Source organism: Otolemur garnettii, unplaced genomic scaffold, assembly GCF_000181295.1.
Source record: "Otolemur garnettii isolate 467f Iridium unplaced genomic scaffold, OtoGar3 scaffold00017, whole genome shotgun sequence".
In the NCBI taxonomy this organism is placed as follows: domain Eukaryota; kingdom Metazoa; phylum Chordata; class Mammalia; order Primates; family Galagidae; genus Otolemur; species Otolemur garnettii.
In genome coordinates, this window is record NW_003852412.1 from 14,952,519 (window position 1) to 14,968,067 (window position 15,549).

At 42.4% G+C, this 15,549-nt stretch overlaps 1 protein-coding gene across 2 annotated transcripts in view; it reads left to right on the plus strand.

Annotated features, from left to right (window-relative positions):
• The first annotated feature begins 7,406 nt into the window (after nucleotides 1–7,406).
• Nucleotides 7,407–15,549, plus strand: part of RASGRF2 (Ras protein specific guanine nucleotide releasing factor 2) — a 244,354-nt gene continuing 236,211 nt past the window's right edge. The window contains exon 1 of one of the 2 annotated variants that reach the window (XM_003785953.1): nucleotides 7,407–7,738. In XM_003785953.1, coding sequence (XP_003786001.1) covers nucleotides 7,451–7,738 — 288 coding nt within the window. In that variant the 5' untranslated portion in view covers nucleotides 7,407–7,450. The remainder of the gene's footprint in view (nucleotides 7,739–15,549) is intronic. The other variant, XM_023510921.1, reaches the window with a different exon arrangement.

Sequence of the window (15,549 nt, forward strand, 5' to 3'; positions counted from 1 at the left end):
CATAACAGATGCTGCTTTGATGACAAGTCAGATACAGACTGAGAGCTGACCTGGAGCTCGGCAGTGTGGGGATTGATGGTGGCTATGATGACAGTGGTTTCCATCGAGTGGGGTGGGGGATGCAAGGGCAAAATGCAGTGGTTCAAGGGGAAAGTGGGGAGAAGGAAGTGGACCTGCTGTGTAGGGATGATTTATTCAAGGGTGAGTTTTGCTATAAAGGGAAGCAGGGAATGTTTCCTTAGGACTTCAAGAATTCCTTGTATATGGCTGGGCATGGTGGCTCACGCCTGTAATCCTAACACTCAGGGAGGCCAAGGTTTGTGGATTGCTTGAACTCAGGAGTTCCAGAGCAGCCTGAGCAAGAGGGAGGGAGCCCCTATATCTATTAAAAATAGAAAAACCTTCTGGGCGTCATGGAGAGTACCTGTAGTCCCAGCTACTCGGGATGCTGAAGCAAGAGGATCGCTTGAACCCAGGAGTTTGAGGTTGCTGTGAGCTGTGACGCTAGGGCACTCTACTCTGGGTGACAAAGTGAGACTCTGTCTCAAAAAAAAAGAATTCCTTGTATAATATAACTTATTTAACTATGCCCCCATTAGTGAATAGTTAGGGTATTTCCAACTTTTTGCTATCATGACTAACACTGTATTAAATATCTTTGAACAGAAATAACTTTGGTGTTTCTGATAGTTTCATTTTAAGCAAAAACTATAATCGCAAAGTTTTTTGTATGTTCTTGAAATAAAAATTATGGGCTACTCTATATTGGAGATTCTCTCATGTATATACTTTGGAGAAAAGGTAAAAATTTTCACGGCCGTCCCTGTTACACACACACACACACACACAGAAAGTATATAAGAAGTATATAAGAAGAAAGCATTAAGAAGTAAAGTGTTTATAGTGGCAATAGCTACTAATTGTCACTATTGCTTTGTTTTGTTGAGACAGAATCTCACTCTGTCTCCCCGAGAAGAGTGCAATGGCATGATCATCACTGTAACCCACTGTAACCTCAGACTCCTGGCCTCCAGGGATCCTCCTGCCTCAGCCTCCCAAGTAGCTGGAACTACCACGCCTGGCTAAGTTTTTTACATTTTAGTTTTAGTAGAGACAGGGTCTCACTCTTGCTCAGGCAAGTCTCAAACTCCTGAGCTCAACAATCCTCCTGCCTCAGCCTCTCAGAGTGCTAGGATTACAGGCTGAGCTGCTGTACCTAGCACTGTTGTGTTAACACAATATAATTGATCTTGATATGATTGACCTTCACTTTTTTGTGACACTAAAAAGTGTAAATATTTCCATAATTTCCACCACTGAATATAATGTGACTGCTTAAACCTATATTTTATATTTTCAGGGTATAACTGAGAAGCCAAAAGAAAATTGCCTCCAGCAGCCAAAACAATTTCCACGTAGTCCCAACTCAAAGGTTATATACTTCACTCTCTAGGGCAGTGGTTCTCAACCTGTGGGTCGTGACCCCTTTGGGGGTCAAACAACCCTTTCACAGGGGTTGCCTAAGTACATCCTGCATATCAGATATTTACATTACGATTCATAATGGTAGCAAAATTACAATTATGAAGTAGCAACGAAAATAATTTTATGGTTAGGGGTCATCACAACATGAGGAACTGTATTAAAGGGTCGCAGCATTAGGAAGGTTGAGAACCACTGCCCTAGAGGGTTCTTTGAGATCTTTGCATTTTATGTATAATCAATTCATATTTATGTTTTAGAAAGTTCTTAGAAGCTTGACAAGAACTTCAGATCTTCAAGAAATCAGAAGATGACAATTAGAAGCCTGGGATGGAGAAGTAAAGGGCAGAAGGGATCAGGTGGACCAGGTGTAGAATTTCTTAAAGTACAGCTGTTCATGGCCACCGCGTGGGAGGCACACAGCACACACCACTGTGCTCAGCTGGGCAGGGTGGTCACTGCACAGAGCAGCATCCTTTCAGGGAGGTGTACTTTTGAGTAACCCAAAGTCACCCTCCACTCACCAGTTTCATGTTCTCAGGGTTGTGTGTACCTTAGGGGAGAGCTTTTCCCTGATCCATTCTCCCCGAGGGTGTGTCTTTTTCTAATTTGCATGGCAGAGTACAGACTAGCGACGGCTCTGGTCTATCTCCCAGACAGTTGTGTTTAGAACAGTACCCTTAACTCATTAAGAAGATGCCAATTGTCTTCATCTTTCAGAAGACACAAATGTATAGTTCATTGATTTAACTTTAGTGTTTGAAGGACAAGCTTTGGCTATCTAGAATATCAAGTTATGTAAAACATTATATGGATACAAGACAGATGCTTTTATTAGTTCTAAGTAATTTGTTCCAGTATTCTGTATCTCTTATTTTGCAAGTTAAGAGTTTTCTTTGGTCAAAAGAATACTGGAAATGAGGAAGGGATGATCCTTTTAGGTTTTACATACTTGGGGAATAACCTGACTATATTAATTAAGTATGAAGAGATAACAGAATTCCATATATGTAAGAGATGGTAACATTGTACCTTTTAGAAACAGTCTGGGATTCTTAGTGGGACTGCATTATTAAATACACTAGTTTCTACATCTATAAGCCACCAAAATGACAATTTCTTATATGATCTCTTGTCAGACCAAGAAAAGGATCTTGGTAATACCTTGGCTTTTCTTGACATAATATTTCTTCAAGGGCCCAGTGCTGAGGTATTTCTGAATTATAAAAATCATAGGGAGGACACTTGCAGCCAGGAGTTCAAGACCAGCCTAAATAACATAGTGAGACCTCCACCTCTACAAAAAATTAGAAACTTAGCTGGATGTGGTGGTGTGCCCCGATAGTCCCAGCTATTCAAGAGGATGAGGCAGGAGGATTCTTTGAGCCCAGGAGTTGGAGGTTGCAGTGAGCTATGACTATGTCATTGCACTCCAGCCAGGGTGACAGTGTGAGACCCTGCTTCTAAAAAAATAAATAATAATAATAATAGGGAAAAGTCATTGCAGAAACTCATACAACCCATTTAAATTCTACTAACAAAACAGAGGTTAGGGAAGGGATAACAGTTGAAACCAAGGACACAGAAAGATGAGGCATGATTAGGGATTTTGAAAAGCTTTAGATTAGGTTGTACACTCCTCATTCCCCTACCTTAAAAACTTCGAACAACTCAGATAAAATTTCTGCTTCCTCCCCGCCCTCTCTTTTTCCTTTCCTTTCTCCCTCCTTCCCTCCTTCCCTTTCTTTTTTAAAAATCAAATTATCTGAATACTGTCTTCCTCTATAAGTAGCAATTAGGGTTTCCAGACATGGTAGCTCATTTCCTCTTCACTTGCTTAGGAAAGGGCAAAAAGGAGGCTCTCACCATTATCAGTGAGAAATGTTTTGTTACCCTAAAAAAGTCCATTTAAACTGGCCCGATCCGGAAAGAATCCATGAAATGCAAGAGGGAAAAACAGTGAATTCACAGCAGAGCTTGTTCCCACCCACTTGGAACAGAGTCCCTTTGCTAACCAGTTTGATCAGCTGGGGGAAAATCATCCTCATTTACATAACTTCCTGGCCCTTTGTGTTTCCAGGTGGCACCATTCCAGGGATGTGGTTTCCAGATGAGTAAAGAGGTTAAAGACCCACAGATGCCCGTCACATACCTACTGTGGATATGGCATCTCTAGATTGCCCAGGGATTTCTGGTTGTTTTCATCACTTTCAATCTTGCAGAATTTTTCTAATATTTGTAAATGTTTGTGCCCTCTGTAACAATTCAATGACCAAATATTAAATTATCCTATAAAACATGTAATATTGATGAATCACTTGTGTGCCACAAGCTCTCCTACCGGGTGCTGCAGGAACTCGGAGACAGTTGGGCATTTGAGAAGCAGTCAGGTGAGATATTAGAGACCCTTCTTTTTTTTTTTTTTTTTTTTTGAGACGGAGCCTCAAGCTATCCGCCTGGGTAGAGTGCCATGGCATCACGCTCACAGCAACCTCCAACTCCTGGGCTCAAGCGAGTCTCCTGCCTCAGCCTCCCAAGTAGCTGGGACCACAGGCGCCCGCCACAACGCCCGGCCATTTTTTGGTTGCAGCCATCGTTGTTTGGCGGGCCCGGGCTGAGGATTCGAACCCGCCACCTTAGGTGTATGTGGCTGGCGCCTTAGCCGCTTGAGCCACAGGCGCCGAGCCTAGAGACCCTTCTTATTAGACTCTGAGCACACCAGGAGCACAGGCAATGTTTTTGCTCAGTAACCTCTACCTCACCTAAACATAGTGCTGAGGACTTAAACTCATGGTCAATAAAAGGTTCTTGCCGTTAATTTCCATAATTTAAACCCACAATAGTCACCTGCCAAATTCTGGAGGCAACCAGAGCTCCTTTCTCTCATTGTTCAATGGCGGATGACAGCCACACCACCTTATGTGGTAGGACATGATGTCAGGCAAGAAGCTGAGAAGATTACTTCATGTGGTTCCTGTGAAAAGGACATTTAAGGAGACAGTCAGGGTGAAACTGGTATTAGCGTTGTTACCGGATGAAGATGGTCCGGCTGTCTGTCATTGTCCAGCCAATATGCAGAGACTCGGCATAGGTCCACCTAACTTTATGGTCAAAAGGCTAGCAATTCTGGAGAACAGCGAGAGTAATCGCTCCAAGACTGTTCCACCCTTCCTTTTCCAAAACCACAGTTTCATACATAAAAGTTCAAAGCAAATACCATATTAACCCTTATCTTAATACTAAACAATAATCAGCATACCCCATGTCCTGTTACGACATTTCCAATTCAAAAGTTAATCCTCTAAATCAAACTACTCAAGATACCATCTTTAGGTTGGAGCTAAATTTACTAAACAACAAGAATGGAAGACAGGAGGTGAAGGTCATTGAGGGCCTAGACAGACCAGACCGGCTATGTCTTCTCAGCCCCAGCCTGGCTCCATCTTATTCTCACTGCATGCGCTGTCAATAGCAGAGTCATTGCTTACTGAAGAATTTTTCACATCTGGAAAATTTCAAAGGGCTAGAAGGTTCAAATACTCCTCACCAAATTGTTTTTGTGCTAATTTCACACCCTTAATGGTTCCTGCTAAAAAATGGAGCTCATCAACTACGCAGGTGCCTGCTTGCTCGCTTACCGTTCCCAGAGAGCTGGAATTGGACCACAGAGAAAGAAATAAAGGGCCTCCCGAGGCAATCACCAGCTCCTCCGCATCTACGACTTGGCTCAAAGACGCTGTCTGCATTTACTTACTGTCTCTCTAGTTGCATCTCCTCTAAAGAACAATGCGAGCTTCCAGCTGGGATAAACTCAATTGAGTGACAGCACTGCCCCTCAGATATTTAAAAATGGGCAAGGAGAAATGTCCACAGTTCTCACGCTGTAATTTCAAAACAGCAGTTTTCCTATTATACAGCTTTTAATAGTGTAAGTTTTTTTTTTTTTTTTTTTTTTAGGTAAAATGGAACAAACAGTTTATGTTTTGAGCTGTGCAGTGAGGCAGAGTTAAAATATTCTGCAAAAACAGCGCTTAAAGAATAGGCAGAACCCTGGGGCTACCATTTATGAACACACAACTGGCAGGACAAGACAGGGGTATTGTCACAGACGCAACACCGAGAAAAGCATTTTATTATTTACTGTCAACAATAAACACTTCATGGTACTCTGTTTTAATGATAAATAACTAAGGGGAATAAAACAAATGTATATAGCAGAATCAAATACACTAAGGACTCCCTGGAGGTTTCACTAGCTCTCTGTCACAGCTGCTGAGTACATTGTTTCTTTTCTGCTTACGTTTTATAGCAGGGGTCTTGGTTTTCTGGCCGTACCTGTCAGATTTGTTAATCAAATGAATGCAGTCCTAGAAATGGTATCTGATGAGCTGGTGACAGCATGGCCTCTGGGGACGGATTCTGCCCTGGGTAGCAAAGTCTCCCTTGTTAGGGGATTTTTTTCTGGTAGAAAACTTCGCACTCAAAATTTAGCATCTTACTCTGTGAAATAACAAATGTCCAGAAGGAACCAAAGGCATCTGATGCTTTTGCCAGAGCACCTGGGCTACTATCATTAACTTTTGCTGCCACCAGTTTTAAATACTCCAACTACAGGTACAAGTAGAAAAAGCCAGTGTGGCCCGGGTATGCAAAGCCACCCTGTGACTTCTATTGTCATGGGAACGTCCTTGTGGATGAAGAATGAGTGTGAGAGTGGGTTTATGAACACATCTGGATTTTGTGAATATGCATTTGTATGTGTATGGGTGCACGTTTGTGTATGAGTGTGCATTTGTGTGACTGCTTTGAATTTGTGTTTGCATGTGAATGTGTGTGTTGTGTTCATTTGTGTATGTGATTGATGTGATTCTTTGCCTGTGTGTCCATGTATGATTGTGAATTTGAGTATGTGTGTGTGTTCTCTGAGTGTATGAGTGTAAATGTGTGTGTGTATAAGGATATGTTGTTTGCATGTGAGTTTGAGTGTGTGGGTTGTGTGTGTATGAGCATCTCAGTGTGTGCATGTGTGTAGTTGCCTGTGTGTGTATCTCTATGTAGGTCTGTATTTTTGTGTGCAGGAGTGTGCAGTGTGGGTGTATTTGTCTATGTGTGCGTATGTATTTGTGTGTATGAGTATGTTGTGTGACTGTTTATTTGTGCAAATGCATTTGTGTGCATGCACGTGTGTATTTGCCTATATGCATGCCAATGTGTATTTCTGTGCATAAGTGTGGGCAATGGATCTGTGTGCACTTTTGTGCATATGAGTGTGTGCATTGTGTGTATTTGTGGCTGCATCTGCGCGCGTGTGTGCGTGTGTGCATTCGTGTTTGTGCGCGCTGTGCCGAGGGTGCGAGCGCGCGTGTGAGCGTGTGTGCGGTGCGGACCTGCGCCTCCACCTCGCGCCGACCCGCCCCCCTCCGGCTGCCGAGCCGAGGCAGCGGCCCGGGCCCGGGAGAACCAGGGAGGGACGCGCGCCGAGTGAGCGGGCTGCGCCGCCGCCGCCGCCGCGCCGACTTTGCCCTTTAAATCGGTCTCCAAGCCGATTACAGCTGATCTCCCACGTGACGTTTTACCTTCTGTCTCCTGGAGCGCGTTGCCCGAGGACAGTCCTTCTCCCGCTGCCGCGCATCGCGCCGCCCTAGCCCGCCGCGGGGGCTCGGCGCCCGCCCGCAACTTTGAGCGAAGAGGCGGACGGCTCTGGTGCCCTCGCGGGGCCGCTCTCCACGCGGGCTCGGGGGCTTCTTTAGGCCGGGAGGGTGGCGCTCGGGGCGGAGGACGCGCCCCAGCACCGGCCCGCGCCCCTTGGACCTGAAAGCGGACCGGTGGCCTGCGCGCTGCGTCGGGAAAGGGGGCGCCCTTCGCCCGCGGCGACCTGAGTGGCGCGCCCTCGACGGAGCCGGCCGGGTGATGGCCCAGAGGCGGCGGTGAGGCGGGTGGTCGCCCGCGCGCCCCCCGCACCTGCACCATGCAGAAGAGCGTGCGCTACAACGAGGGGCACGCCCTGTACCTGGCCTTCCTGGCGCGCAAGGAGGGTACCAAGCGGGGCTTCCTGAGTAAGAAGGCGGCCGAGGCGAGCCGCTGGCACGAGAAGTGGTTCGCCCTCTACCAGAATGTGCTCTTCTACTTCGAGGGAGAGCAGAGCGGCCGCCCGGCAGGCATGTACCTCTTGGAGGGCTGCACCTGCGAGCGGACACCCGCTCCACCTAGGGCCGGCGCAGGACCGGGAGGAGGCCGGGACGCGCTGGACAAGCAGGTACCGCGCGCCCTCCCTCCGGGACTCCCAGCCTCCGGCCGCCGCTCTCCCTTTCGGTTCTAACCCTGGGGCGGGGTAGGAGGGGGGAGCTTGGCAGAGAGCAAGGACTGTGCTCCGAAATCCCTCTGCGGCACAAGTGGCGGGACAGCTCCACGCGTCTCCCCTTCTTCCTCCAGGATTTTGCCATCTCCATCCCTCCACCCCACCGCCCAGCGATCAGTTGGCCTAGGGGCCCTGGTTTAATTTTTTTCACTACTCTGATAGAGGTCTGGTCGCTTCGCTTTCTCTGCTAACCATCCATTGCTTCTCTAGACCTCGCTGGGAAGGATTTTGTCTGTGACGTGTATTGACACCTGTTGGATGTGGATTGGCAAGCTGCAACTAACTTGTTTGGAGAAGTTTGGTTTCTCCCGTACCCAGCTGGCTCTTGTAGATTTCTTTGCCTGTTGGTGTTTGAACAAGCAGGGCTCCCCGAGACCGACAGACGCTTCTTGTTGCTCATTTTCAATCAGTCTTTGTGGTTTAGGTCAGTTTACCTTACTAACGTTTGACGGGCTAGGTCTAATTATGAAGGTAAATGTGTATCGTATTCCTCGGAATTAATATTTGGTAGCCACATTCTTGCTATGTTTAAAAATGTGGGCATTTTACAGGAACGTTTCTGTACTTTTAAATGAATGCTTTGAAAATGAGCGCAGCCTTCTAATTCTGAATCATAATTTTATTAATTTGCTGTGTGCTCACAGGGGCTGGGGTGGAGGTAAAAAATTCTCTAGGTTTAGTAACTCCAACCCCCCATTCCTGCAAACACGAAATTTGTATTCTTCAATCACTATTTTGTTATTAAAGCTAAAGCAGACTAAATTCTACATTCCGAAATGTTCTCATTTCGCTTCTACATTCCCCCACCTTGAAAAAGAAGGGTGATTGTCTTTGCTGTTGCATAAAAAAAATTCTCAACTGAATTTTCCATGCAATTCAGACCAAACACCATCTACTTGCAAACCACAGAGGCTGCAGAGTTGCCAGCAATGGAATGATGCATAAGATGCCTGCCTAACCCCGGGGGGGCGGGGGGGGGGAGCCTCATAAAACAATGTGTAAAATTAAGAGGAGTTAAAACTGGACCAACAAGAAGTTTGGGGGTTTTTTTCTGCTTTGGTTTCACTATAAATCATTAACAGACTTAATTGAATGAAGCTGTTGTAAAGATTACAAATCTGAAATGTTAAATATTCCCTTTGGTCCTTGAAGGAACTGAGGGTTCACGGTCATTCAAAAAACTGTTTCCCAACTTTATAGATGCTAGAAATATAGATATAAATTTCAAGTCGTGCATTTTAGAATTTAAGTTGGAAAGAGAAGAGTTTTGAGGAAAGTGGGCTTTTTGAAGGATTATATGTTTATGTATTGATCTGATGGTGTGATTTTTTTTTTTTTTTTAATGCAGTTTTTGGCTGGCGCTGGGTTTAAACCCTCCACCTCCGGTATATGGGGCTGGCGCCCTACTCCTTTGAGCCACTGGTGCCGCCCTATGGTGTGATTTTTTTTTTTTTTTTTAAGATATATGTTGCAAGACTGCATAGTAGCCCAAACAAACATGTCTTTATGTGTCATGTCTATAACAAAATAGGGTACTTTAAATTACTCTGAATATATGCCATTGACTTAATTCCAAATTATTCTCTTTGTATTTATGCTAATATCATGAAATAACCACTTTTTTTTTTTTTTGGAACCCAGAGTGGGGAGTTCTCACCTATTAAAATTTCTATGGCTGTCTGGCCTGTTAACATGAAAATCAACATTTTTCTACTTGGAAAATACCTGGACTCTTCAGGACTGTTTTCTTTTACACTTTAGTAAAGAGACTTAGCCTCCAAATAGCTTACCTTTCTAATGGTAGTCCCAAACAGTTCATCCTATGACAACTTTTTTTCTTTGTTTAGGACCATGCAGATTATATAAGTACGGTATTTCTCCATCATCTTATGCATCTGAAGAGGGTAGGAATTAGACTCTTTGGTGTTTGTAGGTAAACGTGGGATGTAGAGAAGCATTCCAGAATGGATTAGGAGTTGGGTTGGGAACCCCCCCAGATTTTATGTTATGTTAGACACGTTTCTGTGACTTGGGTTAGCTTAGCAGGCGGATGCTTTTCTCTGGAGCTGCCTGTCTGGATGTGTTCAAAGAATTCAGAAGAAACTGTAACAATAAGCAACGTTCTACCTTAAATCTACAGTTTATGCCATGTGCTCCCTTTCAGTTAATTTGTGTTGCTGATGTGCTCAGAGCATCTCAAACGCTGAGACTTTATGGATCTGTGGACCTAGCGAGATTGTGGGAGGAGATGATGAGAGGAGCAGATGTCACATCTACTTAACCGCGTGCTTCTGGAGCTCGCCATAGAAACATCGTCCTCCATCCTATATGATCCTTGAAGGTTAGGGCTTGAAACAGAACTTAGAGAGTAGAGCTGTTTTCCTGCACCGCATTTCTGTGTGCTTCTTTAGGCAAGTCTCTTAATGTTTTTTCTCTCTCTTCTTCTTATTAATGAAAACTCTGTTTCCTAATATATGAAAATTAAGGGCTTGGCTGTGATGGTTTCCAAGTTGCCTTCCAATAATGGCATCTTCTGTTTGTAAGGTCATTAGCAGACAGTGTGGGCTTTTTACTGTGTGGAGGATGTGAAAGTCAATTTCACAAGCTTTAAAGATTACCAGGGCCTGCGTTAAATACTGTATCGGAGAAGCTGAAGACAAGCAGGTGATTGAAGGGGACATTGTGGTAAATCAGTTCAGTCAGCAGATGCACAAACCATGTGTGTAGTAACAACATAGCCTGGGACGGACACGTTCTTGTCACACACGTTGGAGGATGACATGTTGATTGTGGTCCCCCCTGCCAGTTAATGCTTGATGTAAATCTTGGCTGTAAACCCCCTCTAATCATTCTGGAGAGTTTAAATTCCACCTCTCCTTCAAATTATTTTTTATTCTAATTAATTGTGTTTTTAGATAAGCTACAAGAAGAAAACACCCATTGGTGTTTAAATTGTTTAAAGAACAATTCAAAGTAAGTTATTTGGCAACAACAACAAAAATTGTTTTTTTTTTGTATTTGGTCTTAAACTGTTTCTAGTTAAGCAGAAAAAAGAGAGAGATTTTTCAGTTTCTAAAAATGCCTAGGTTGGAGGAATATTTGCATTGATCTACTTTTTCTCATGGTGTCCCAAGATTTCACTTTGGGAAGTTCTTGGAATATTGTAAGGGTTTCTTATTAGCCTTTCACAGTAACTGAGATAGTAATGGGGATATAATAAAAACGAGTTGAGTAAAAAAAAAATTTCTCGGTGGTTTCTTTTCTCCAAAGGATCGTTCTTTTCCTTGAAGATGTGTCTGGGTGAGACTTAGTTCTAAAAAAGCTCCATTTATGGAAAATGAAAAACTTCCCTTTCATTAAGGTGAAAGTGTTTAGGGAAAAAAGGAACTCGAATACAGTAAGTACCTTCTGTGTGTTAAGCTTTGGGCCGTGTCTGTTATCTCATCTAACTGAACTGTACTTCAGCTCTTGAAGATTACTGACGTTATTGTTATTATCATTTTCATTTTCACCTATGCTGCCACTGTGGCTCAGAGAGTTCCAGGGAGATGATCAGTGTCCAACTTCAGACATGCAGACTAAATGATGGTGAGAGTTTCTTACTAAGGAGACTATATTTAAATCCACTGAGCTTCAAAAAATAGCAAAGGGGGGGGGTTCAGGGAGCGGCGTGTGAGTCACTGTTTTGTTTATTCTTATTTCCTTTTAAAAACTGTTAAAATGGCTGTTGTAATTATTGAGAAATACAATTGCAGACTGTTGCGTGTTCAAAGAAAAATGCGATTTATTTTTAAACAATCAGTTTCTCACGGCATTCCTTTACTTCAGTGGGGGTACCTTTAAAAATATTTGCATTGGGGTGAAAGTACACATCCCAGCTAGTCTGATCTCTTTAAGTATCTGTAGCTGTCTTGCCTACTAGCAGGAGAGACATATAGCAACAAAGCCATCTTTATTTTTCTGGTAATAGCAAATGTTTTATACAGCCTGATTTCAGTTGTTTTAGTGGAAAATAAATATCTCTTCAGCTCTGGAGGTTCAAAGAAGTAGACATTTGTCATACTTGTGCTGAATTAAACACGTTGATTTAATTTTAAAGGGATTAAAGGTATGCGATTTCCCGTCACCTCATTACTATCCGTTTCTAACTTGACCATAAGCAGAGGATTTTAAGTGATGATTGAATCAGGCAGAGCCACATGCAAACCCTGTAATATTTATGGAGGTGGATATGTGGACGGTGGATTTTCATTCTAGTTCATGTCGTTCAATTGATGGATAATAACCAACTCAATATATTCTTTTCAACTACTGCTCACTGAACACAAAGGGAAAATGGAATAAAAATACCTGCTAACTATTATAAAATGTTTATAAATATGATTTAGGGAACAAAATGATTTATTATTTAAACTTCATAATCCTTTTTTCCATTGGAAGTTAAATGAAGAAAAATAACTCACGCATTAGCAAAATTTAGTCGTTTAATTTTGGCTACACTGAACCTTACCACTTAGACGTTAAGAATTCAACATGGGAAAATCCATCATTGATGAGACAGATGTACATACAAATGCATTTTTATTGTGAACAAGTATTTTTCTGTGGGTCTTACTAAGTGACAACTAAATGCACTGTTGAGTGGTGGAATATATTTTTAGTATGGCGACATAATATTTTTCCTTCTTTTGGGACTTACAGAATGGAGATATCTTCTTTACGTTGGGTGTTGATAAGACCTAAAACATACGTGATAACTACATTTCTGATTTTAGCAAGCAAATGTCGATAGGTTGTTAAAACAGTTGGTGATGTTGCTGTCTGTTTAAAGCAGATTAATTTTTTAGGTTGATTTTTCCCCATATTTTTCAATTCCACTTAAATATGCATGCTGCAGTCAGTATTATTTTAATTTTGTGGAATAGAACAACTTAAGTTTTTAAGATTATTTTGTAATGAAGTAAGTCAGATTGATAAACAATATAGGCTTACTCTAGTCTTAAATCCTAATATTTACAATTTCAAAGTGGCTTTGTGTTTTTATGCCTGTTAATTTGTCCTACAATAGAGGTGTGCCTGGTGAGATTATTAAGTTTGTTACCTTTCACCGTTGAATATTAAGCATGTGTTAAGCAATTAATATATGTTGGAGTATGCAGATCTTTCTTTGTGTCAACATTTCAAGATATGAGCTATAAATCCAATCTGTCTACAATTTGGGGAGCTTTATTTTTGAGGATTAGGGATGTGTAATGATTCTGTTAAATTACTCACAGTATAAATTCCTTTCTGAGTAGGAAATCTTATTAATATTTAAATGAAACTTAGAAATGATATTTGTTGAGTATCAACATAGTACTATGATAAATGTTTGATTATTTTATAACATTTGACTCTTATTCTAAAAATTAATTGTTATTCTTACATTTCTCATTACATCTCCATAGGTGTAACTTTCAAATATTAGCTAATTGAGAAGTTATTAAATGCATTAATTTGGTTCCACCAAAGGAAAAAATGGTAGCATTTTTGCCCGAGGAATCAAAATGTGATTGTCTGTATATTTAGGGGAAATAAAGTAGCGGGTTTTTGTGGGTTTTGTAGAAAACATAGTAGGTGGAACAGGGATGCAGAAAGTGCATATTGTCATAGTTTTTTTTCCTTACTGGGTTACAAAAACTTATGATTCAATGAAAAATAAAGATTCAAATCCTATTACTTAAAATTTTTGACAGTGACTGCAAAATGTTCCAAATGTACTTGTTGGGAAGAGGCAGGAATAAAATAAGTTTGAGTTGGTCTGTTTGTATTTAAATAATATAGTATTTCTTTTTGTTTTGAACTGTAAAAGAGGAAATGAGATAAAAAGGCTCGGTGCCCATAGCATAGTGTTATGGCGCCAGCCACATACACTGAGGGTGGCAGGTTCGAACCCGCCCCAGTCTTGCTAGATAACGATGACAGCTGCAACAAAAAATAGCCAGGCGTTGTGGCAGGCGCCTGTAGTCCCAGCTACTTGGGAGGCTGAGGCAAGAGAATAGCTTAAGCCCAAGAGTTGGAGGTTGCCGTGAGTTGTGACTTAATGGCACTCTACCGAGGGCGACATAGTGAGACTCTGTCTCAAAAAAAAAAAAAAGAAAAAGAAAGAAAAGAAAACAGAAATGAGATAAAGAGTGGAGAGGCCTATAAGCACAATCTCAGCATCGGAGTGAGGAAGGTACTAAGAATTACAATTCACATAAGATCTTCATACAAATAAAATGATGTTAAAAAAAGCTATGCTGAAAATAAAATTTACTGATCCTTTAATATTTTGGTTTTTAAAAATGCAGGCCACAATTTCTTTTGTTAGCTCTTTTAATGGTTATCAGTATGACATTGCTAAGACCTGTGATAATCGAAATAGCAAGGATGCCAGGGACTCTGGTTACTGGTACTTGGCAAATGTTTTATTTTGTCATTGTCTGATTTAATTTAAACAATGCCTGATTCTCTTCCTGTGCTGTATTTATGAGCCCATGCCATTAGTGTGACTAATATAAACAGTAGGGTGAGTCCTTCCAAATAGAGGGAGTTTGGGAAAGCTAGCAAGTTTCCTGGGGTTAGCAGTGTGGAAATAGGGAGGGGATAACCCAGTCTAAGCCTCATTCTATAACATGATAACTGCAGGAAGTCAGGACAAGATAATGTCAGTGGGTCACAGGAACAGGAGGCCACTTATGTCCAATGTGAGATTGTTTTCTTTTACCTCTAAGAACACTAGTTTCCAGGCCCCTGCAATCCTACACTTTGGAAGGCCAAAGCAGGTGGATTGCTTAAGCTCAGGAGTTCCAGCCCAGCCTGAGGAAGAGTGATACACCATCTTTACTAAAAATAGAAAAACTAGCCAGGAGTTGTGGTAGACATCTGTTGTCCCAACTACTTGGGAGGCTGAGGCAAGAGAATCACTTGAGTCCAGGAGTTTGAAGGTGCTATGAGCTCCGATGATGCCATGGTACTTTACCCAGGGCAACAGAGTGAGAATCAGACTCAAAACAAAACAAAACAAAACAGGGCTGGGTGCAGTGGCTCACGCTTCTAATCCTAGCACTTGGGAGGCCAAGGCAGGTAGATCGCCTGAGCTCATGGGTTCAAGATCAGCCTGAGCAAGAGTGAGACCCAGTCTCTAAAACTAGCTGGGCGAGCGTTGTGGTGGGCACCTGTAGTCCCAGCTACTTGGGAGGCTGAGGCAAGAGAATCGCTTGAGTCCAAGAGTGAGAGGTTGCTGTGAGCTGTGACGTTACAGTACTCCACTGAGGGTGACAAAGTGAGACTCTGTTTCAAAAAAAAAAAAACAAAACAGTTTCCAAGTGAGATGGTAGTAACGTGTGTGGTTCATTTTAGGAGTTTGAAATGAACTCCTAAAACTTCAAAGGTTTCCGTCTTCTTGGCTCCACTATTGGTCAGATATATCACCTTGAGTAATTTCTCTTTCTAAGCCTGGTTCCCCACCTGGAGGGTGGGGATCATGGTAGTACCTGTGTCCTCGGGGTGTTCACAGACTTCCAGGCAACGAGTCCAGGCCACCCTCTCAGCAGAGGCCTGGCGCTCGGTGACTAGTCAGCACATTTGTCAGCTAGTCTCCTCATTCCTCCCTGGCTGATCTACTTCTTTGATTTTCTTCTTTTTGTCTTCACTATTAGGATCACGTACAAAGTTTTTTCCCTTCC